The sequence below is a fragment of the Peromyscus eremicus genome, chromosome 23 (assembly GCF_949786415.1).
Source record: "Peromyscus eremicus chromosome 23, PerEre_H2_v1, whole genome shotgun sequence".
NCBI lineage: Eukaryota > Metazoa > Chordata > Mammalia > Rodentia > Cricetidae > Peromyscus > Peromyscus eremicus.
Window position 1 is genome coordinate 30,727,534 of NC_081438.1, and position 24,933 is coordinate 30,752,466.

General features: G+C 50.7%; 2 protein-coding genes across 3 annotated transcripts in view; both read right to left on the minus strand.

Moving 5' to 3' along the window:
• The window catches only part of Chst12 (carbohydrate sulfotransferase 12), a 23,171-nt gene extending 21,371 nt beyond the window's left edge, over positions 1 to 1,800 (minus strand). The window contains exon 1 of one of the 2 annotated variants that reach the window (XM_059249657.1): positions 1,623 to 1,800. The gene's annotated coding sequence lies outside the window, so the exon portion shown is untranslated. Of the gene's footprint in view, positions 1 to 534; positions 613 to 1,622 lie in introns of those variants that run through there. The other variant, XM_059249658.1, reaches the window with a different exon arrangement.
• A 6,890-nt stretch (positions 1,801 to 8,690) lies between these two features.
• LOC131898456 (kinesin-like protein KIF19) overlaps positions 8,691 to 24,933 on the minus strand; it is a 51,643-nt gene continuing 35,400 nt past the window's right edge. The window contains exons 14-20 of the mRNA XM_059249636.1: positions 23,125 to 23,246; positions 17,867 to 17,994; positions 15,869 to 15,977; positions 15,410 to 15,742; positions 13,632 to 13,782; positions 11,390 to 11,497; positions 8,691 to 9,076 (exon numbers count right to left, since the gene is read on the minus strand). Coding sequence (XP_059105619.1) covers positions 8,976 to 9,076; positions 11,390 to 11,497; positions 13,632 to 13,782; positions 15,410 to 15,742; positions 15,869 to 15,977; positions 17,867 to 17,994; positions 23,125 to 23,246 — 1,052 coding nt within the window. The 3' untranslated portion in view covers positions 8,691 to 8,975. The remainder of the gene's footprint in view (positions 9,077 to 11,389; positions 11,498 to 13,631; positions 13,783 to 15,409; positions 15,743 to 15,868; positions 15,978 to 17,866; positions 17,995 to 23,124; positions 23,247 to 24,933) is intronic.

A 24,933-nucleotide genomic window follows, 5' to 3' on the forward strand; every position in this document is an offset into this window, starting at 1 on the left:
CAATGCTCAGCCCCATCTGTGAGCTGGGGTCTGCACTGCTGTCTGTGGCCAGCCAAGTTCCGGGGCAGGAGGATGCTCAACTGACTGGGATAAGATGTGAGGCCAGTGCTTGCTCTGTGCAAAATCTGGCTTCACAGACAGCCTCCTCCTACAAGGTCTTGCCGGGACACTGCAGCACGCCAGTCTCTTTCTTGCCTGGCCACCCAAATAGCCAGAGACAAAACTGATAAGGTGTCCCCCACCCGCTCGGAGAGCCCGGCGCTTCTACTGCAAAGGAGATCGGCCAAGCGACCACACCCTCTTCCACGCATTCTGCAGGGCTTCGCAAGAAGATGGCTCAGAGAAGGTGCGCGCTGGGCCAAGGTCACAAAGCCAGCTGGCCAGAGCCGGGATTCGAACCCGGGACCACGTGGGAGCTGCCAAAGCCGGGCAGAATGGGGTACGGATCTGCGTCGCCCACCCGTAGACCCTCACCCCACCCTGGACCCAGGAGTCGCTCGCACACCTCACTCCACTCGAGCCTGGGCTCCTCACCTAGCGCCCGCTATTGCCGCCGCCGCCGCTGCTGCTGCCGCCGCTTCTGCAGGCGAAGTCGCCTCCTCCCGTTAGCCGCCCCTCCCGCTAGCCGCCCCTCCCGCGGCGCGGCCCCGCCCCCCCAGCCCGCCCCCCTCCATCTTCTCGCGAGAACTAACTAGCGTGACTACGCCCGTCCTTGATGCGCCTGCGCACTCCTCCCCGCCCCCGCCCCTTCCAGCCAGTGCCATGTGGCGCCTTATTTACGGCCAGAGATTGGTCCCACCCACCATCCATGGGGAGTCCCGCCCCTTCCACAGCAACCAATCCGGGGTGGGGGCGTGGCTGGTCTCATGGGGCGGGGCCTGTCTCGCAGTTCGAACTTGCAGCGTGGGCAAAACTGGCTGACAATCCTGTCAGAGAGTTTATGGGGCTTAAGAGAGAGCGTGCGGGTAAAGCTCTTAGTGAGAGCCAGGCATGGTGGTTCAGGCCTGTCTCCCCAGCTACTTGCGGGGGATGAGGTGGTAGGAAGTTCCAGGCTAGCCTTACTTAATCGGATTCTTTCTCAAAAACCAAGCAAGGTGTGGAGAGAGGGCTCAATGGGTAGCTTGCCTCACCAATGTGAGAACCTGTGTTCGGTCGGATCCCTTCCACCCACGCTCATGAGCCAGGCTCCGCGGTGCCTGCCTGGAATGCCCCAAGTGCCAGGATGGGCAGACACAGAGCGATCCCTGGAGTTTGCTGGCTGCTTGACCCACTGTATATGGGGAAGGTTTCAGACCAATGAGAGGCTCTGTCTCAAACAAAAGTTGGAAGGTGCCTGAGGTTGTCCTGTGCCCTTCATACACCACATGGGACGTGCACACATGCACCTGCACTCCCCACCTCCACAAGCGAAGCAAGCATGGTGATGCACACCTGGAATCCTAGCACTGAGAAGCCTTCTCAAAGCGGGGCACGCTTTCCATGCCAAAAGACTCTCCCGGACCCCAGGATAGAAGCCTCTTTCTGTAGCAATCTGACACAGGATGGCAGAGGGCAGAATCTAGCAGGATTAATTATATTTCAGTGATGCATGATCCCAACTAACTACTAGGATTCAAACTTACAGTTCAATCTTGTGTTGCCCAGTATGCACATGACCACCCAGGCTGATGTGACTGTAACACAGGCCCAGCCTTGACCAAAGACAGCTCCTGTTCCCAGAGTTCTGAAGGCCAGAAGCAGGAATTGAGGTACCAGGCAGGCTGGTTCTTACAGAGAGCTTGCAGGGAGGATCTTCCAGCCCTTCTGTGTGCTTCTGCAGACAGGATTAGGACCACCCCATGATCTCATTTTATTACCATAAATAAACTGACCCAGTCTCCAAATAAGGTCACTTCAGAGGCACTAGGAGCTGGAGATCCAATATCTCTTTCTTTTGGGGGGATGGAAGAGAGGACACGGTAAGTTTCAGGGCTGGGGTGTGGCTCAGTGGGTGGGGTGCTTGTCCAGCCCTGGATTCCATCCCTATTAATGCATACACGAGGCATGGTGGCACACAGCTCAACTCCAGCACATTCAGGAGTTGGAGGCAGGAGGATTAGAAGTTCAAGATCATCTTTGGATACACAGTGAGCTTGAAGGTAGCCTGGACTACATGAGACAGCGTTTCCAAAACAAAGTATAATAACTTCCTTTTTTGTTTGTTTTTGAGACAGGGTTGCTCTATGCAGCTCTACCTGTCCTGGAACCAGGCTGGCCTAGAATACACAGGGGTCCACCTGCCTCCCGAGTTCTGGGATTAAAGGCATGCGTCACTATGCCTGGCTGATAAGCCCTATTGCATTTTATTTAGGCAGGTGGTGTGGCACTCACCTGTAATCCCAATGCGTGGGTGATGGAGGCCAGATTGCAAGTCTGAGGTCAGCCTGGGTTACGAAAATGCTATTTTCTACTACATATCAGCTGGAATGGCTTATACCAGTGTAAATACTGTCAACTCCAAATTCATGTGAAGCTGCAGAGTGACTGTGTGGCTCCCACTGCAGGTGAAGTGCAGCATTGTGCTGCGTCTTTGAGAAGCTGTCTGGCATAAAAAACATGGCCTTTCCCGGGGCTGGGCAGATGGCCCAGTGCAGAAGAGTAGAGCTTGCTGAGAAAGCATTAAGGATCTGGGTTTGAACCCCAGCAACCATGTAAAAGGCTGGGCCTGGCCCATGCATGTCTATACCCTCTGTGCTGAGGAGAGGAGGAGGCCTGATGGAGCTTGCTGGCCAGTCTAGCACCAGGTTCAAGTGGAGTCCCCACTCTCAAGGGAATAACATAGAATGTTTTAGATCAGGGCACTCCAGGCCTTTACCTCTGCATGCACGGGCACACGCACCTGCACACACACAGGCGCTGTTCTAGTTTGCTTTGTGTTGCTCTGATAAGCAATGACCAAAAGCAATTTGGCAGGGGTAGGGTGGGGTTATTTCAGCCTCCAGGTTGCATTCCATCACCCAGGGAAGTCACGGCAGGAGCTTGAAGGCAGGAACTGAAGCAGATCAATGAGAAACTGGCTTGCTCCCCCTGGCTTGCTCAGCCTACTTTCTGATATGACCCAGGCCTACTGGCCCAGTGGTGACACCACCCACATTCGACTGGGCCCTCCCATATCAATGAACAATCAAGACAAAGCCCCCACAGACATGCCCACAGGCCAATCTGATGGAGGGAATTTCTTAATGAAGGTTCCCTACAGGTGGGTCTAAATATGTGTCAAAAACCATGTCAGGCACATGTAACACACACACACACACGCACGCACGCACGCACTCACGCACGCACACACTCACACCCCTTCCTGATGACCCCACAGACCTTCTTCTAGGTATCTGTCTAAGGAAAGTCTGTAAATGAACATCTTCATGCTTTTGTTCACGGATTACCCAAAGCCAATTTCCACAGTCTAGAGATGATCATGCTTGCCTAACACATAGGTGACGCAAAGTTGAGACAACCAGAATTTCCTGGTTTTTTTAAAATCTGTTACTCTGTGTGTGTGTGTGTGTGTGTGTGTGTGTGTGTGTGTGTGTGTTTGTGCATATTGAAGTCAGAGGACAATGTGTTGGATTAGTTTCTCCACCGTGCAGGTTCTGGCATCAAGCTGAGGTCCTCAGGCTTAGCAGCAAGTGCCTTTAACCCTAAGCCATCTCAGTGGCTCCTGAAATGGTTAATTTATATTCTTTTCATTTCTCCTCTATTTCCAAACCCACTTCCTGTAGAGCAACATGCTTCAGAAACATTCTGACTCTGTGAAATGGCTACATGGTATCCAGCCATTTACAGGTAAAGAGAAGTTCAAAGAATTTGACCAACCAGCTGAAGGCACACAGTCCTGAAAGTGACAGAATTGGACCCCAATCCAGACTCTGGGCTCCAGAGCATGAGCTACACAAGTGTCCAATGGCTTCTGGGTAGGGAACTCACCCAGCAGTAGAGGTCAATGGCGGCTGGCTGTGGCCAGAGGTTCCATGATACAGACTCTTTCATGGGTTTTTTTTTTTTGGGGGGGGGCAGAAGTTGTTTTGTTTGTTTCTGTGTTGCAGATAAACACATTCTGGGCTAAGACATAGCTAGTAAGCACTCTACCACTAAGCCACACCCCAGCCCCTCACTGGGGGAGTCTAGGCAGGTGATCTACCACTGAGCCACACCCAGCCCTTGACTGGGGGATTCTAGGCAGGTGCTCTATCACTGAGTCACACCCCAGCCCCTCACTGGGGGATTCTAGGCAGGTGCCCTACCACCAAGTCATGTCCCCAGTCCCATGTCATGTTATTTTCCTAGAATCCAAGCTCCTTTATGTAGGTGGGCCTCCCAGGCTATCCTTCTGCTGAGAGCTCCCTGGGGACCCAGGTGTGTCTTAGACAGAGGACATGTGCCCAACTGGTTTCATAACCAGGGTTGCAACAGAGGAAAAGCATAAATAACTTCAGATCTGTAAGAATGAACCAGAAAATATCTATTGGTAGTGAAGGGGCCACTGGGAGGTTCTCACATACCCTGGGCCCTGGGTTGCTATGAGGATCCAGAGGATAAGAAAAGGAACCGCCAATGGATGGGACCACGTGAAATGCAAGTTTCTTCATGGCTAAAGAAACAGCAGAGCACACAGATACCCACAGAATGGGAGATCTGGAACTACACCTCAGACAGGGGACTGACATCCAGATGTTACAAAAACCTGCAGATAGTAATACTTAAAGAAAATACAACTGCCTCTTAAGAAACAGGCTAATGAACAGGTAGTGTTCAAAAGAAAGACATAAATGATTAATAACCATTTTAAAAAGGGTTCAGCATTAACATTATTCTGAGATACCACCTTACCCTAGCCAGAATGGCTCTCAGTAAGAAATCTGAGCTGGCCTTTAATCCCTGTGGCACACGCCTTTAATCCCAGCACTTGAGAGGCAGAGGCAGGCAGATCTTGTAAAGTTCAAGGCCAGCCTGGTCTACAAAGCAAGATCCAGGACAGGCACCAGAACTACACAGAGAAACCCTATTTCAAAAAGAAGAGGAGGGGGAGGAGGAGGAGGAGGAGGAGGAGGAGGAGGAGGAGGAGGAGGAAGCTGATAACATGGATCCAGAAAGATGGCTCAGTGGTTAAGAGCACTGGCTGCTCTTGCGGAGACCCAAGCTTGCTTCCCAGAATCCACATGGCAGCTTACACCCATCCTTAACTCCAGTTCCAGGGGATCTGAAACCTTTGCCTGGACTCTGTGGGCACTAGACACTCACATGGTCCACAGGCAAAATATTCACGAATTATTTTTGGGACTTTCATTATTATTTTTTTTTAACTTTATATGTGTATGTTTGGGCCAAATGTATGTCTGTGCACCATGTGCATGCAATGCCCTTAGAGGCCGGACGATGGTACTGGACCCCCTAGAACTGGAGTTACAGATGGTTGTTAGCCACCACATGTATGCTAGGAATTGATCCCAGGCTCTCTAGAAGAATAACCAGTGCTCTTAACCACTGAGTCAACTCTAGCCACAGCGCTCATAAAATAAAAATTAAATATTAAATAATAATAATAAAAGAACTAGCCACAAATGCTGGAGAAGACTGGGGAGAGAGGAGCCCTTATTCACTGCTCTGGGAGGTGATGAGGTCATGAGGGTGGAGCCCTTGTGAATGGGGTATTAGTGCCCTAGTAAGCCAAACTCTCACAAACTCTTTCCACCACAAAAGTCCTCAACAGTCTGCAACCCAGACACAGGCCTCCCCAGAGCCCAACTGCATCTCGGCCCTTACCTGTGCTCTGCAGCCTCCGGAACCAAAGAACTCATGGCGGTTGTTTGTTGTTTGAGAAGCTGATGGACGCAGACACGCGTCTGTGCAAGAGCCTAGGCAGCTGTTTGAGAAGCTGATGGACGCAGACACGCGTCTGTGCAAGAGCCTAGGCAGCACAGGCCGGTCTAGGGTGAGCCTCCAGCTTCCTAGTGCAGCGGCTTGTCCTCAGGAATGAGCCAGAGAGGTCCTTAGCCATCTGCCACCTAACACTCAGGCCACCAGTATGCCTCTTAACCCATGGATTCATCTCCTTGCACACACCCCCAAATTAAGAGCTCACTTTTCAAGAAACAGCCCATCGGCCAAACAAATGTCATATCTCTCCTATCCAGGAGACTCTACAGGCTCCTGTCCTTCCTCCATTTCATCTTCTTCCTCTATGATTAACTACTATTATTACTATCATCATCATTATTTGAAGATGCTTGGAGATGGACCCAGAGCCTCATGTAAGCACTCTACCAACTGAACCAACATCCCCACACCACTTATTTATTTATTTATTTATTTATTTATTTATTTATTTATTTATTTATCTATCTATCTATCTATCTATTTATTTATTTATTTATTTTCATTTATCTATCTATCTATCTGCTTATCTATCTATCTATCTATCTATCTATCTATCTATCTATCTATCTACCTGTCTATCTATTTATTTATTGGTACAGGGTTTCTCTGTGTAGCCTTGACTGTCCCAGAACTATTTATAGACCAGGCTGCCTTGAACTCACCGAGATCCACCTGCCTCTGCTTCCCAAGTGCTGGGATTAAAGGCGTGAACCACCACTGCCCAGCTTTTTTTTTTAACTTCTTGTGTGCCACGGCATGTGTGGAGGTCAGAGGACAACCTCCGGGGTCAGTCCTTGCCTTTCACTCTGTGTGAGGCGGGGCTTTCCCGTTCATTCTGTATATGCCTCCCAAGTGGCTTACAAATTTGCAGAAATTCTGTCTCCCCCTTGTAGCCCACCCTCCCACAAATGGAGCACTGAGATCACAGACGTACATTATTCATGTTACCAGCTTTTCCATGGGCTCTGAGGCTCTGAACTCAGGTCCTCACAATTGCAATGGCAAGCCCTTTACCCACTCAGCCATCTTTCCACCACCTTCTTTTTGAATTCAGGCATGACTGACAAGCTCAAGCCTCCAGTGGGCTAGTGACATACTTCCTAATAAACATTGTGAAACATCTTCTCAATTAAAAAGTTTGTGCAAGTGGATCTCTGGGTTCGAGGCCAGCCTGGTCTACAGAGTGAGTTCCAGGACAGCCAGGGCTACCCAGAAAACACTGTCTTAAAAAAACCAAACAACAACAACAAAAATGTTTGCTTGTGACTATAAAGTCTTACAAGTCACCTTACACCCCGTCTCAAGGTTCATAGTGTGGGGCTTGGGGCCCACTGCACCTGATCCTGAGGGGCCTGAGATACCAGCTAGTATACCCTCAACCGCCTCACCACAGTTGAGGTGGGTATCAACAGGGCTCACAGAGGTCCCAGCAAAGCCCCCAAGTATAGAAGTCCCCTCCCCAAGCAGCTTGGAAAACCCAAATGGATGATGGCATCAAGGAAGCCCTGAGCCATCTTCCCTGGCAGCAGGTGTCACAGCAGGAGGGGGGGGATGACCCCCAGCATCCAGCTGTGGCATTTGCTCAACATTTCTGGGCCAGGTACGCACACACACATTTAAAACCTACTTCCTAGTCAAGGGCTGCCACGTGCCTCCACCTTCCAACCTAAGGAGGTGAAGTCACAGTCCACCTAGCCCCCGTCCCTCTGTCTTGGTCTAGTCTGCTGTCTGTGGCTGTGATAAACACCATGCCAACTGCAGCTTGGGGAGGAGAGGGTTTATTTCAGCTTATAGCTGTCAGCCATCATTGAGGGAAGATGGGGCAGGAACTCAAGCAGGAGCAGAGGCAGAGGCAGGAACCACAGAAGAAATCTATTGATTACTCTGTTCTCCTGGCCTGTTCAGCCTGATCTCCCCACCCCTAGCCCTCTACTACTCTCCGCCCTGCCCACATCTCAAAAATCAAACACAAAAACCAGACAAGGCAATGTCTTGTCAACGTGGAACTCAATTTTTTTTTTTTAAAGATTTATTTATTTATTACATATACAGTGCTCTATCTGCATGTACACCTGCAGACCAGAAGAGGGCACCAGATCTCATTACAGGTAGTTGTGAGCCACCATGTGGTTGCTGGGAATTGAACTCAGGACCTTTGGAAGAACAAGCAGTGCTCTTAACCGCTGAGCCATCCCTCCAGCCCCTTTTTTTTTTTTTTTTTTTTTTTTTTTGTGGAACTCAATTTTGTGTCCTCTTTTTCCTGCCAGTTTTTTTTTTTTTTTAAAGACAGAAAGCCTTGGGAATGTGGCAGTCTGTAGGGTGTGTACTTGCCTAGCACACATAGGATCCTGGGTTCCATCCCCAGCACCACATAAACCAGGTGTGATGGCCCGTGCTTATAATCTGAAAAGCTGAGAGAGGAAGGCAGGACAATCAAGAGTTCAGGGTCATCCTCAGCTGCATTGCAAGTTCAAGGCCAGCCTGAGCTATGTGAGACCCTGTCTCAAATAAAACGTATCAATAGACCCAAACTCCTAAGCCTCTTAGGTCCTCCCCATGCAGGTCCCCAGTAAAAGCAAAGCATACAGATCTCACTTGCCCTGGCTGTTCCCTCTTGCCTCCCCACCATCGTCAGCTCCCTGTCAGCACAGCTGAGAGCTTGGGAAGCTTGTGGGAGCTTGGAGGCAGAACCAGGTAGCAGGGAAAAAGCCATCCTGTCTTCCCTGGTGCTGGCACCCCCAGAACCACCTGCGGACTGCTCAGTGGTGGTGATGGGGACATATTCTTCCATCCCATCTGAGGGCGCTCAGCCCTCCCCCAGGGACCCCTACAGCCTGAGTGTGAGCCATGGGCTGTCAGTCACCGGAATCCAGGGATATCCCAGGGGGCATCCTCAGCAACTGTAATGATCCAAGAAAGGCCCAAAGACAAAATGGAGGTCTCGGACAGGTCCTTTGCCATGGGAGGTGACCCCCGTGTCCTGTACCACTCTCCATCTCTGTCCAATGTTGGGGTCCCCAGGACGCTCGGCCTTCCAGGTCACCAGCTCCTGCTGCCATCTACTTAGGACGCCTTGGTCTCTTGGCACTGCCACCCTGGAGCTTGGGAGGATTGTTGGGTGGCAGTGGGCTGTGACGCCGGCCTCTGCTGTCTGTAGACCCTGGGGTGATGGGAAACTTTAGTTGGTAGCCAGATCAACGAAAGAGAAGCCAACACTCACTAGACATTGAGACTTTAGCCCCATCTGTGACCACACGCAGCTCAATACTCACAGGGCCTGGAAAACACACACACACACACACACACACACACACACACACACGACAGCAGCGGACTTCATCAATACCAGAGTCCTCTTCCAGGTATCATGTGTGACCTCCAAGTCTTTTCCTCCTCAACCTTCAGGCTGATGTGGCCTCCCTGCTCCAGGTCACTCAGGGCCTTCTGTTTGATAACATGCCCAGCAGCTCTGGCCAAAGCAACAAGGATGGGGGCCTATGTGGACCCTTTCCTATCCCTCACACTCAAAGATACAATAATACAGGTTCCATCACTCAGCATGCTTGGCTAACCAGTCAGCACCTGGAAGACCTCTTCCTCCAGAGCCCTTTAATCTTTTCTTCTTCCAAACAGCAGCATGGGGGAGGGTAGGATGCAGCAGCAGGAAATGAGGTCAGACAGCAGGTAGGACCTCCCACTTGCTCCCTATCCCACACAATCCTGGTAGTCCGATATCGCAGGGATGTTTGACTTCATCCAAGGCTTGGTTGTCAGGTGGTTCAGGGGATGATGAGATGGTACTAAGGATGCCAGAGGATGCTTGCCAGCCCAGGAGGGGATGGGGTAGCTCTGGCTTCTCCATTTGAGATGAAGATGACATGAACATGGACACTAAAGTGGCCAACCTCACAGCTGGGGTCCAGTAAAGCATGGGGTGAGTTAGAGTCATTCTTGGTTCAAGTTAAAAAAAAAATTAGGGCCAGGTGGTGGTGGCACACGCCTTTAATCTCAGCACTTGGGAGGCAGAGGCAGGCAGATCTCTGTGAGTTGGAGGCCAGCCTGGTCTACAGAGTGAGTTCCAGGACAGCCAGGGCTACACAGAGAAACCCTGTCTCAAAAAACCAAAAAAAGAAAAAAAAAATTAGAAGAAGTCACGTGGGGAGGAAGAGGGACAAGGCTGTGACCCTCAGGACTGACACCGAGACTGGCCACCCTCCCGCAGACCGGGTGCCTCCTGTCCTGGAAGGCCTCAGCTGGGATCTTTCTCAGTTAAGCAAACCACAACCGCCTTAGCTTTGGAGGAGTAAACCAGGGTGAGCTGGGCACGAAATGGCCCGGCCCTGTCATCCTAACCCTCAGGAAATGACTTCCAGGCCAGCCTGGACTACGTCGTGACTATATACTTGGTTGGGGAAGGTGCTGTCCTAGATCATAAATTAGGGCTGAAGTTATACAATGAAATAATAATACTTGTGTGTGTGATGTGTGTGCAGGTGTGTGCGGTGTGTCTACAGGACAATAAACATTTGTATAGAGGGCAGAGTGCTCTTCTGGACGTCATTCCTTGGGCCCTAGGCTGGCTGGCTGGCTAGTGCACCTCAGGGATCTCCCCATCTCTGCCTCCTCAGATTATAAACAAATGCCCCGATTGGGCTTTTGTTGTATGGATTTCAGGGATCTACCTCTGGTCCTCACACTTGCAAGGCAAACACGCATAGAGTTAACTATACCCCCAGCCCCAACGAGAATACTTTTAAAAGAACTTGGAGGAAATACATGCAGTCGGTAGGGAATGGACTCACCTGGGTGCCCATCTGCCCACCAGACACCTAATCCCTGGCTTGAGTGCCCTGGTGCCACCTCCCCAGGATAGAGCCCTGAGACACCCTCCCCCATTCTCCTCATCCTGACCCTGGCCCAGCTCATTTCTACCCATCGACTCACTGAGCAGGGTGCCTGTTCTATTAGCATCTCATTCCCAGCTACAACCTTGAAGCCCGCCAGCCCCACCCCCTGCATCTGGCCCTCTCTTGCCCACTTGACCCTTGACCCTCAGCTTCCAGCCATTCACTCTGGACCGGACATCTCATTCAAAGTTAGGGGAAATGTATGGGAGGAGAGTGAAGAGCTCCATCAGGGATGCCAGGAAACTTGTGCTGGGACAAGGTCAGCTTGGAAAGCCACCTGGTCCCCACTGTCTCCTCTGAGTCATCAGAACAAGCTGGGCAAGGGAGACAGAGGCCTCCACTTCAAGTCCAGGCTGTCCACTCGCTGCCCAGGTCATTCCCCAACCCTGTCTGACAGCATTGCTGTCCTCCAAAGAGTTCACAAGCAGCAGAGGCCTGGAGAGTGGAAGGCTATAGTATGGGAGGCTGCTACCCCTCTACCAGTTCTCCCACAGATGGGACATGAGTGTCCAAGATGCCAGTGGGGTAAGGACAGGGGGTACAGGTTGGGAGGTACAGCCACTGACCTCGGATGTCACGTGGCAGGAGGGGAGGCCGGCTTGGGGCTGTGTTGCTCTGCCACATGGCGCTGGGGAAGGTGAAGCTGACCTCCGGCACATGAAGCGTGTTTTCATCTGAAGGAGACGCAAGCAATGGGAAGTGTTAGCTGCAGGGACGACCTACCAGGCCTAGAGATCAGACTGTGGAGGGGGAAAGAGATGAGTCTGCTTCCTTGGGACCTCAGCTCCACAGGAGGCTGGGAGAGAATGGGGGGTGAGTGGGGGGATGTGGGGAACAGGGAGGGGGAGGAAGAGCAGCAGGGAGTGAGGAAGAGGAGGGAAAGAAGAAGAGAGAGACTCGGGGAAAGTGTTTTCCTAGGTGGTCTGGGTTGGCTTCAAACTCAATCCCTCTGCCTCAGTCTTCCAGGAGTTGGCGGTACAGGCATGCATCACCTCACCAGCCACCGCTTGCTGTGGAGACAGGGTCTCAGTATGTAGCCCAGGCTGGCATGCTACTCATGATCCTTCTGTGTAAGATTCCTGAGGGTTGGGTCACAGGCTTAGAGTATAACTCTTGAAGGACCACGCGGCGCTGATGTGTTCTGTCATGTGTGTGCATGTGGGTTTCTGCATGGGTGAGGAGGTCAGAGGTCAATGTTGGCGTCTTGCACCATCACTCCTCACCCTTTGCTTGCTGTTTGTTTTTGAGACTCGGCCTCACTGTGTAGCCCTTCCTGGCCTGAAGCTCACTGTGTAGGCCAGGCTGGGCTCTGAACTCACAGGGATCTGCCGGCCTCCGCCTGGGATTACAGGTGTGCACCACCATGCACATCCTTCCACTTTGTTTTTTGAGACAGGGTCTCTCACTGAACCTGGAGCTCATTGCTTGGGCTGCTTTGTGTCTGCCCCTAGGTCAGAGTCTGCAGATATGCATGCACTGCAGCACTGGGCTTTTCCGTGGTTGCTCAAGCTTGTGTGGCACATTATGGACTAATTGTCTCTGTGATCACAGAAATCCACATCTATAACGGAATAGTGATGCCTGCACTCCCAGTCCTCGGGAAGCTGAGGCAGGAGGATGGCAATCTTAAGCCAGTCTGGGCTACACAGAAACACCTTTATCAAAACAAATTTTAAAAAAAGTTTCTCTGTTTTATTTGAATCAGGGTCTCATATAGCCCAGCCTACATCCTTCACTATGTAGCCAAGGATGACCTTGAGTTTCGAAGTCTCCTGCCTCCGCTTCCCAAGTTCTGGGATTGTAGGTGTGCACCACACACCATCCATGGTGCTGGCAATGGGCTCCACACATGCTAGGCCAACACTCACCAGTTCAAATCCATCCCAACTGGCTTATATCTAGACAGAAGTAAACTCCGAGTCCAGATCTGAAAGGATGGACCTAACTTTCCAGGTCACTGACACATCCACCCAACAATCAATTCATCAAACTAAGAAAAACAAAAGCCAAAAAGCACAGACAGCAGGTGACAACTGCACTGTTCCCTGTCTTTGGCTTGTATGACTGGAGATACAGAAAACATTTTCTTTCTTTCTTTGACCCCCATATGTTGTGGAATATTAGTCTAATGATGCAAAGATGTGTTGCATTCTTTTTTTTTTTTTAAGATTTATTTATTATGTATACAGAGTTCTGTCTGCATGTATCCCTGCAGGCCAGAAGAGGGCACCAGATCTCATTACAGATGGTTGTGAGCCACCATGTGGTTGCTGGGAATTGAACTCAGGACCTTTGGAAGAGCAAGCAGTGCTCTTAACCTCTGAGCCATCTCTCCAGCCCCCAGTGTTGCATTCTTTTATGTTGCATTTGTTTAACTCTGTGAAGCTAGGTTACCTTGCCTGTCTAATACACCTGATTGGTCTAATAAAGAGCTGAACAGCCAATAGCAAGGCAGGAGAAAGGGTAGGTGGGGCTGCCAGGCAGAGAGAATAAATAGGAGCAGAAATCTAGGCTTGAAAAAAGAAGAATGAAGAACAAGAAAAGGAGAAGAGAAGGAGGATGCCAGGGGCCAGCCATGGAGTATGAAGAAAAGAAAGATACACAAAATAAAGAAAGGTAAAAAGCCCAGAGACAAAACACAGTTAAAGAGAAATGGGATAAGTTAAGTCAGAAAAGCTGGCTAGAAACAAGCCAAGCTAAGGCTCGGCATTCATAAGTAAGAATCAGTCTCCGTGCATTTATTTGGGAGCTAGGTGGTGGACTCCCACAGAGTTTGAAAAAACAAAAAAACCCCAACTACACCCATACCTGTGTGAAAACTGAGGCTGGGTTTCATCTTGGAGGCCACAGGGACAGCAGGGAAAAAGCTCTTCCCTGATGGCTTCGGTGGCTGCAGGTGTGCTGGGGACAGTTGGCTCTCGGATGGATGTTCCGTAGAGGGCTGATGTTTCTCCGTCGTCTGCAGTGTGGAAAGGTACATGGAAGGAAGGGCAGAGTGTAAGGATGCGAGGGCATTTTCATTAAACACCCACTGTGTGCCCGAGTAGCAGAAGCAGCCCTAAGTAAATGAGCAAACAGACAGATGAGTCTGACTCCCCTCCCCTTTCCCTTACAGAGGGCTTTCAGGGCTGTGTGACACGCGGGTCAGTGTATGGAGTACAGCCCCTCCCTTGCATGGGTGGGCGTCATCCAATCCGGTAAAGGCCTGAGTGGAACAGGAAAGCAGGCACTCCCAAGGAAGTGAACCCTCCTGTGTTCCAAGTGGGACACTGAGTTCTTCCTGCCTTCGTGACTAAGCAGAAGCTTGCTTCTTCTTCTTCTTCTTCTTCTTCTTCTTCTTCTTCTTCTTCTTCTTCTTCTTCTTCTTCTTCTTCTTCTTCTTCTCTCTCTCTCTCTCTCTCTCTCTCTCTCTCTCTCTCTCTCTCTCTCCCCCCCCCAGATTTCTGCTACTTCCCTTCTTTTATATTGAACATATCAGCTGCTTGCTTGCTTTTTTTTTTTTTTTTTTTTGGTTTTTCGAGACAGGGTTTCTCTGTGTAGTTTTGCGCCTTTTCCTGGAACTCACTTGGTAGCCCAGGCTGGCCTCGAACTCACAGAGATCCGCCTGGCTCTGCCTCCCGAGTGCTGGGATTAAAGGCGTGCGCCACCAATGCCCGGCGCTTGCTTTTTTTATTTCTTGATTTTTTTTGGTTTCAGAGTTTTGACACAGGGTCCCAATATGTTACCCAAGCTGGACTTGAACTCACAACCCTCCAGCTATGGCCTTCTAAATGCTGGGATTAGAAGCCTGCATTACAATGCTCAGTCCTCATATCACTCTCAAGTCAGTAAATGCCCTGTGTCTAGCAGAGGTTAGGGCTTTGGTCACCAAAGGAAAGATGTAGGTTGGCCAGACCCTCGGTCACTAACAATACCAAACACTGGAAGCACAGAAATGGGCGGTAGTGGTAGACCCAAGGATTGACTCTGACATGCCACTTAGCAGACTTCTTCTAGAGCCAACCAATGACCCTTTCCTTAAATTAAAATACAAGTACTGGCTGAGGCCATAGGCCAGTGGTAGAGCACCTGCCTAGAATCCTCCAGTGAGGGCCTGGGGTGTGGCTCAGTGGTAGAGCACCTGCCTAGAATCCCCCAGTGAGGGGCTGGGGTGTGGCGCAGAAGTAGAGTTCTTGTCTAATGTATGCAAGGTTCTGGGTTCTATCCCTAGTACCAAAGAAGGAAGGAAGGAAGGAAGGAAGGAAGGAAGGAAGGAAGGAAGGAAGGAAGGAAGGAAGGAGGGAAGGGAAGGAAGGAAGGAAGGAAGGAAGGAAGGAAGGAAGGAAGGAAGGAAGGTATTTAATACTGAATTGGCACATGAAAATTCTCAGGTCACAGAGCTGCATTTCTAGGGTTATAACTGCACAAAACATAAGCAGACACTGTTTTGGGGTCACGCAGTGGGCTCAGGCACTGTGAGCAATAAAGGTGTCGTGTGGGCATTCTTTTCTTCTACTTCAAGTGCAGGGATCCCGACCATGTGTGGTAGTGTGAGCACCCTTCTACCCTCCCAGCCACACCCAGCAACCAGACAGACATCTACGCACTTGTTGCAGGCTCCAGGTGAACGAGGGTGACCTTTTCCTCCCTGTCTTCCTCTCCACAGAGCGGTCCCTGCTGGGGCTGGCATGGGGCCACCTCCAGTCTGCAGGGCTGGGGTCCCTGGAGTCCAGGCAGCCGCCCTCTTTGTCGTACACTTTGCAGCGACGGCTGGCTGCTATGAGGGCGATGCTCTTGGTGCCCAGGGCCATCTCTTTGAGGGCCTGGACACTCAGAGGGGGGCTGCTCATCTCTCCTGCTGCCTGTGGGGTTCTCAGCTCCAAGCCCGCTGTGGGCTGCAGTCTGGAGACCAGGCTCTTTGCTCCTAGAGCATGGGGCTTCTGTGAAAGAAAAACACAGGCCACCCTCAGTCACTGTAGTCACAGCATGGGACCCCAGAGGCAGTCCCTCCCCATGCAGTCTAACTGGGAAGGGGCCTCCCTCTCGCTAGCACCCTGCATACCAACCTCAAGCATGGGGGGTGTCAGCAGGATGCGGAGGGCTGGAGGAGGGAGAAGAGAGTCCTGCTTCCCAAGCCGCCACAATGGAGTGCTCTTTGAAGACCTGTTCCCATCACTGTGGATGAAACAGGAGACACTCTGGAGCCCCTGTGCCCTTTGTCACAGCCTGGGGAGCTAGGATCCAGCCTCAGCTGCTGCTCCAGCCCAGAGCACTATGGTCCATGCATTGGGTGGCCTCAGCTATGTTGCTGTGGCTGGGACCATGCTGACTCATCCATGCTGGTCACCTACTCTGGGTATCGGGGGAAGCACAGGTTTGTAGTGGGTCATGTGCTCTCCTCTAAGGTAGTGATGCACAGCTATGATGTTCAGTCTTGGTTTGTCAAGTTAATAGGATATAGACTCACCATGCACATGAATCTCTAGGCATGTCTGTGAAGGGTTATCTAGATTGGGTTAATTGAGGTAGGAAGACCCACCCTAAATCTGAGTGGTATCATCCCATGGGCTGGGGTCCTGGACTAAATAAAAAGAGAAAGTGAGCTGAGTATCAGCATTCATCTCTCTGCTTCTTAACTGTGGAAGTCATGTCTTCTCCACATAATGGAGTGTACCCTCAAACTGGCTTGGCAAGAGCACCTGCCTAGAATCTCCCAGTGAGGGACTAGGATCATGGATCAGTGGTAGAAACTTGTCTAGAGTCTCTAGTAAAATGCTAGGGCCCGGCTATATTCAGTCCCTGGTTACTGCAAGGGGGAAAGGCTGGGGCTGTTGATCACATGGTACAGTGCTTGCCTGGTATGCACAAAGCCCTGGGCTCCATCTGCATACATTGGGTATGCCTATAATCCTAGCACTGGGGAGGGGGTGGAGGCAGGAGGATTACAAATTCAAGATTATCCTCGGCCACAGAGTGAGCTTAAGGTCAGCCTTAAGGCTACATAAGACCCTATCTCAGAAAAAAAAAAAATCAGTAAACAAAAACAAATTTAAAAAAAGATATTAAAATCACCTCCGTGCTCTGTCCCCCTCCCTCTTTCCTGCCTCATCATGTAAGGACATAACAAGAAGGCAGCCATCTTCCAGCCAGGAAGAGGCCCTCACCAGGCTCCCTCACACCTCTGGCAGGCTAAGCTTGCCAGCTTCCCTAACTGTGAGACAACTCATGTTGCTTAAGCTGCCCAGAATATGGCGTTTTGTTAAGGCAGCCTGAGCGACAAGACAGTCACATAGACTGGTCAGATGTGAGCTCTTCCACTTACAGACGGAGCCTATGGGCATCGAACTCACTGGTGTGACTTTTCATCTTGGGAAGTGCTGCAGAAAAAGAGAACAGGGGAGGAAGGGGAGGGAGGCTTTGGGGGCAGGGGTAAGTGGCACTGAACACATTCAGGACAGAAACACCCAGGAGTCGGAAAGGCCATTTCCAGCCTCAGACTCTTCAAATACCTCAGCTCACCACTGTTCCATGTGTAGCCAGTACCTCCTGTAGTGAGTTTACTATTCTTTAAGTGTGTATACATGTATGTATGGGTGCATATGTCTGTGCAGATGCATGTGTGTTCTCCAGCACGTGAAGGACAGAGGACACTATCAACAGAATGACAATTCTCTAGACACTGTTCATTTTGCTTTTCTGAAATGGAGCCTGGAACTCGCCAAGCAGGTGAGGCTGGCTGGGCCAGTGAACCCCAAAGTGGCTGCCTGTCTCCATCTATCTCCTCAACACAGAAATGGTACCATACATGTGCCATCCTGCCTGGTTATTTTATGTAGGTTCTAAGGATTGGACTCAGGCAAAGCAAGCCCTTTCCCCACTGAGCTATCTCCTCAGTACCTCGTTTATTTAAGAAGAGCACAGGAGGAGGATATGAGACAGGCCTCTGGAGGAGGGGACATGGGCTCTGAGGTGAGCTTAGCTGTGTTAGCAGAGCACCTGAGAACCACAGCCTCAGCCCCACCCGGGACCTGGTACCTTTACTCTTGCCCAGGCTCTGTGCCCACCTGTCTCTCTCCAGGAGCATCTGGGGCAGCTCAAATGTGGCACCCCATGGGAGGTCCCGCCTGTCACCTGGAGGCTCTCCACTGGTCTCCTCAGGTGGTGGAGGTGATACGTTCATAATGGGACCATCCTGGAAGCAGAGGAGAAGAGTCAGGACATCAGGGGCACAGGAGAGTGTTACTAAGCTGAAGGTCTCTGGCAGGCCATGGGAAAGTTGGTGTACTCCCTCCATCGGGGCTCAAAGGAAGCCATGAGCCGGGGCACCAGCCAGGGCTCCTTAACCTGTGTCCATCATGGGATCAGGGGAAGCTCCATCCTCACTCACAGGAGGTTCCTAGGACAGTCACTCTGCAGACCACAGTGTGGCAGTGTCCCAGGGACTAGGGAGGGGAGAGGAGCTAGTGTTTAGTAAGTGGAGAATTTTGATTTGGGAAGCAGAGAAGGTTCTAGAAGACGGAAATGGTTTCACAGTGGCTTCACAGGTGTGGATTTGTTTAATGCCATGGAAGTCATGTGGCATGCACCACCTTTAATCCCAGCACTCAGAAGGCAGAGCCAGGGGCATCTCTGTGAATTCAAGGCAATTCTGGTCTACACAGTGAGTTCCGGGCAAAGCCGGGGCTACATACATAGTGAGACCTTGTCTCAAACAGACAAAATAAATAAAATACAAATAGTCAGAATGGTGGTAGAGCACATGCCTAGAATATGCAAGGTCCCGAGTTCACCCCTCAGTACCGTCCCTGTTATAGTTACGGTTTCTAGTGCTGCAACGAAACACCATGACTGAAAAGCAAGCTGGGGAGGAAAGGGTTTATCTGGCTTACACTTCAGAATCACTGATCATCACTGAAGGAAGTCAGGGCAGGAACTCAAGCAGGGCAGGAACCTGAAGGCAGGAGCTGATGCAGAGGCCGTGGAGGGGAGCTGCTTACTGGCTTGCTTCCCATGGCTTGCTCAGAGACCACGGTGGGATGGCACCACTCACCATGGCCTGGGCCCTCCCCCATTGATCACTAACAGAAAACATGCCTCACAGCTGGATCTCATCATTTCCTCAGCTGAGGCTCCTTCCTCTCTGATGACTCTAGCTTGTGTCCACTGAGATGGCTCAGTGGATAAAGCTTTTGCTGTGCAAGCATGAGGACCTGAGGATGGCCAACATAAAGGCCAGGTGAACAGGACGCCCATCTATAACCCCAGTGCTCAGGAGGCAGAAACAGCAGATGCCCAGAGCACAGCGGCTACCTATACTAGCTCTGTTGTCAAGCTCTAGGTTCAAGTCAGAGGCTGTCCCAATAAGTATAGGACACTCAAGAAAGACACACAATGTCAACCTGTGGCCTTCACATGCGAATGCACACACCTGTGTCTGTGTACCTGCACATACATATGGTGCCCACTCACATGGAAACACACAAACACACATGCATGCATATCACACACATGTACACATGAAAAAAAAGGAAGGAAAAGAAAAAAAGTGCCAGGCAGGGTCACTCACACTTGTAATTCCAGCTCTGGGTGGTGTAGGTCGGGGTGAAGACAGGTGGGATGCCTGGGGCTTACTGAGAGACCATCTCAAAAAAAAATATAGCAGTCAGCACCTGAGGAATCATGTCCATGAGGTTGTCCTCTGACATTCACACCCGTTATGCACTTGCACACATATGCTCATGTGCAGAAACAAATACACACACACATGCATGTACACACACACATATTATACACACCAAAAAGGAAGAACTTGTAGTGATATTGTGTCCCCCAATATATTGTGCACCTTAATAAACTTATTTGGGGTCAGAGAACAGAACAGCCTCTAGATAAACATAAAGGCCAGAAAATGGTGGCACACAAGCCTTTAATCCTAGTATTCTGGAGGCAGAGATCCATCCAGATCTTTGTGAGTTCAAAGCCACACTGGAAACAGCCAGGCATGGTTGACACACGCCTTTAAACCCAGGAAGTGATGGCAGGAAGCAGAAAGGTATATACGGCATGAGGACCAGGAACTAGAGCCCTTTTAAGCTTTGAGGCTTTTAGCAGCAGGTCAGCTGAGATCTATTTGGGTGAGGACTCAGAAGCTTTCAGTCTGAGGAAACAAGATCAGCTGAGGAACTGGTGAGGCGAGGCTGGCTGTGGCCTGTTCTGCTTCTCTGATCTTTCAGCGTTCACCCCAATACCTGGCTCCAGGTTTGTTTTTATTAATAAGACGATTGAAATTCGTGTTACAAGAACTCTGCAGGTGCAGCAGGTGGCTTAGCAAGGCTTGTCCACGAGCCTTGAGCAATCCAGGAGATACGGCCCTGACACCTCCAGACACATGTGTGATGACACTGGACAGTAGGGTAAAGGCTCACCGTGGGACGTATGCCAAATGGTCTCCTGCCACTGGTCCACTTAGCCACGCTGCTGAGAACACCAGAGGCTGCTCCTGTACCCTGAGCATCTGCTCGAAGAGGTTGACACTAGAGATGCCCAGGCGTGGGTGAGGGGATGCCCTGTGCTGTGAGAAGACACTGCCTGCTGAGAACCAGAGCCCAGTGTGCTGAGCAAAGAGTTTCACAGAAGCCAAATGCTTGTGTGGTCTCTATGTGCCAGAGATGGTCCTTTCAAAAGAACAGTAGGGCTGGGGGCAGGGCTCAGGGACAGAGTCACCCACAAGACTGAGTGGCATCCCCAGCATCCTGAGTGTCTCTCTCTCTCTCACATACTCACACTTATGGAGAAAGAGCATAAGTACCGCCTGCCTCAACCCAGAAGTCCAGGCTAATAAGACACACTCTGTGCCTCAGGCTGTGCCCTCTCTGCCCATGTGTGATCCTTACAACCAGCTCTTCAAGCTGATCATGAGGAGATGCCAGTCCAGCCCCAAGTAAGGGACATTCTGCAGAGCAGCTCAGTAGCACCCTCAAGTGTCAGGCATAGGAGGCAGAGAAGCTAAGGATTCTTCCAGATTGAGAATATGAAGGAGACACAATGGTTCAAGAAAACACAGATCCCATGTTGGACTGCAGACTGGAAAAAGACATGGGCACTAAACTCACATATGTGGCCTGGGAGGTGGGGCAGCACAGCTGGAGAGAAGGTTCGTGGGTTAAAAGCACTTGCTGCTCTTACAGAGGACCAAGTCTTGTTCCCAGGATCCATGTCTGGCAGCTCACAATACCCCATAACTCTAATGGCAGGGACACACACACACACACACACACACACCTAAACAACAAAAACCACGGGGGATTAGATCCATGACAAAGTGTCTGTCTAAATCCCCCAATGAAGGGCTGGAGGCATGGTTCAGTGATAGAACACCTGCCTAGAATCCCCCAGTGAGGGGCTGGGGTGTGGTTCAGTGGTAGAGCATCTGCCTACAATCCCCCAGTGAGGGGCTGGGGTGTGGCTCAGTGGAAGAGCATTTGCCTACAATCCCCCAATGAGGGGCTGGGGTGTGGCTCAGTGGAAGAGCACCTGCCTAGAATTCCCAGTGAGGGGCTGGGGTGTGGCTCAGTGGTAGAGCTCCTGCCTAGAATCCCCCAGTGAGGGGCTGGGGTGTGGCTCAGTGGTAGAGCTCCTGCCTAGAATTCCCAGTGAGGGGCTGGGGTGTGGCTCAGTGGTGGAGCACCTGCCTAGAATCCCCAGTGAGGGGCTGGGGTGTGGCTCAGTGGTGGAGCACCTGCCTGGAATCCCCAGTGAGGGGCTGGGGTGTGGCTCAGTGGTGGAGCACCTGCCTGGAATCCCCCAGTGAGGGACTAGGAGCTTGGCTCAGTGGTAGAGTGCTTGTCTAGCATTCACAAGGTCTTGGGTTCCATCTCCAGCATCCCAAAGCAACAAGAACCACAAATGATCCCTGGTGTTCAGAACCAGTGGAGAGGGATGGAAAAACAGCAGAGCATCAGATGTTTCAGGCAGGTACGCTGCCTGGTGTGGTCCTACAATGGTCATATTTGTTTTATCTGTTGGTGCAAACCCACAGAATTAGGAATCAAGAGTGAAATGAAATGTAAACTATGTCCTGAGGGGACAATGACGGGCTAATACAGGCCCACTGATGGCAACAACCAGACCCTCTCTGGAGAGAGATTTCATAACGGGCGAGTTGCCCACTGGGGTAGGGGTCGAGGGGAACTCTAATAGGACATGAACCTAGAACTGCTGAACATTAGAGCCAGGTATAGTGGTCACACCCGCAATCCTAACACTTGGGAGGCTGAGGCCGGAGGATTGCAAGTTTTAGGCCAGCCTATGTTATGTACTAGATTCTGGCTCAATTGGTTCTCCCCAAAATACTCTAACAAGTCAGGTGGTGGCACTCACCTTTAATCCCAGCACCTGGGAAACAGAGGCAGGCAGATCTCAGTGAGTTCAAGGCCAGCCTGGTCTACAGAGTGAGTTCCAGAACAGCCAGGACTACACAGAGAAATCCTGTCTCAAAAAACCCAGAGAAAGAGAGAGAGAGAATTTGAAACGGCTCCTCCCAACAGGAGCCTGCAAGAACCCAGAGGAGGGCCAGAGCATTCAAATATCTCTCTGGTTCTCCAAAGGATGCATCCGAGAGTCCCTCCCACCAGCTTGACCCACTTCAGATTCTTCAGGTAGAGCCAAGGACGAGAGGCATGATCAGAGAAAGAGCACTGGCGGCCTGACCCCAGGGAACAGCACCCAGAGCCACCCTGTCCTCTAGTAGACCCTGCTCTATCTACTGCTCACTGGACAGGATGTGCTAGTTAGACCTGCGGACCTCCCGTGCGTACATGTGTGCACTATGAATTTGTATGTGTATATACATGTTCATATGTGCGTGCACATGTTGGAGAACAGTATATCATGTAGAGGGCAGAGGTAGACTTTGGGTGTTTTCCCCAGTCATCCTCCTTGTTTTTTTTTTTTTCTCTTGTGACAGGGTCTCTCACTGAACCTGGGGCTCATCAATTCAGCAGGAATGGCTGCACACTGAGCCCCAGGGAGCTACCTATTTTTGTCCCTCCAGCACTGGGGTGACAGGCTTTTTTAGTGTGTGCAGGGCCTTAGGTCCCTGTCTTTGCCCAGTAAGCACTGACTGAGCCATCTCCCTAGCTCATCGTCTGGTGCTGGTCCCTGTCCCTATGCTCCACCTGGAACTGACCCTGGGCACCTGGTACATGTCTCCTTAGTTACCTTCCCCAGTTCTTTGGTGCACAGCACAGGCTGGCCTAGCGCAAAGAATCATGGGATGTTGCTGATCGCGGCCTTAGCCAGAGGTGGGGGAAGTGAGACTCACTTGGATGGAGCTGGACATCACTGAGAGCTGCAGCAGCAGGCGGTCCAATGTGCCCTCGCCCAGTTCCCGGAGGTACAGTCGGTACTGCTGCTCCAGAGGTTCCGGGGCTGAAATGCCACTGTCTGAGGAGGCAAAGAGAGCAGCCATCAGAATGTGGTACAGCACACCGCCTCAGGCCAGGTGAAAACCAAAAAGGGCAACACCCTTCCTGGAGTGTTTGAAGGGAAGGAACTTCCTGGATGGAGTTTTCTTCTCCAGTATACTGTCTTTTATATTCCCATCCATTTTAACTTAATTTTTTTGAGACTGGATCTCACGTTGCCCAGGCTGGCCTTGCACTCACTATGTACCTGAGGATAACCTTGAACCTCTGATCATCCTGCCTGTGCCTGCTAAGTGCTGGCATTACAGGTGTGAGCCACCATACTTGGTTTATACAGTGCTAGGAATTGGACCCAGAGCCTCATGAATGCTAGGCAAGCATTCCACCAACTAGGTGGCAACCCTAGCTAGATTTGGATTTTTTATAATGATTTTTGTGTATGTGGTAATGAAGATGGAGTTTGGGGTCTTTGGTGAGGCAGGGGGTGGCTGTGTCTCACTGTGCAGCCCTGGCTGGCTCAGAACTCACTATATAGACCAGGATGGCCTTGAACTTACAAAGATCTATGGGCCTCTGCCTCCTGAGTGCTGGGATTAAAAGTGTACACCATTACACTTGGTAAATCCTGTGTGTCAAACATGCTAAGCAAACACTACCATTGAGCTATACCCCAGCTGAAGTTTAAAATTATTTTTCTGGCTAGGCAGTGGTGGTGCACACCTTTAACCCCAGCATTTGGGAGGCAGAGGCAGGCGGATCTGAGTTCGAGGCCAGCCTTGTCTAAAGAGTGAGTTCAAGGACAGCCTGTCTTGAAAACAAACAAACAAATCTTTTTCTGTTGTACTGACATGTTCCTTTCAATCATAAAATAACAGTATTGGGCTGGACATGTAGCTCAGTGGTAGTGTGCTTGCCTGGCATCTCCAGAATTGCCAAAACAGGAAAGAGGAGGAAAGAGAGAGAGAAAAGACTGATAATGGTCCCAAAGTATAAATAAAAGTTTAGCTGAGCCGGGCGGTGGTGGCGCACACCTTTAATCCCAGCACTCAGGAGGCAGAGGCAGGCGGATCTCTGTGAGTTCGAGGCCAGCCTGGGCTACCAAGTGAGTTCCAGGAAAGGCGCAAAGCTACACAGAGAAACCCTGTCTTTATAAATTAAAAAAAGAAAGAAAGAGAAAGAGAGAAAGAAAGAAAGAAAGAAAGAAAGAAAGAAAGAAAGAAAGAAAGAAAGAAAGAAAGAAAGAAAAGCTGAACACGAATGTTCTCCAAAGTGTTGTTCCTAATAGCCGTAGATGGGGACACCACCCACAGATGAGCTTCTGGACACGGGCTGTCTGTGTGGTGGAATATGACTCAGCTACAAAAAGAATGACATTATGGTGTCTGCTACAACATGAATGAGTCTAAGGAATGAAATGCTAAGTGAAAGAAATCAGACACCAAAGACCATACAGCGTATGACTGAAGTCACAGGAAATATCCCAAACAGGTAAAATCACGGAGCCAGGAAAATGACCCGAGTCCCCGCTCTTGAGAGAGACCTGCGGCAGGAGGATTATGTATTTAGTGGACAGCCTGAGTTACACAGTGAGATCCAGTCTTGGAGAGAAAGAAAGAGCTGGAAAGATGGTTGTGTGGGAATGTGCTTGCTGCTCAAGCATGAGGACCTCAGTTGGGTCCATAGTATCCACATAAGAGTACGACATG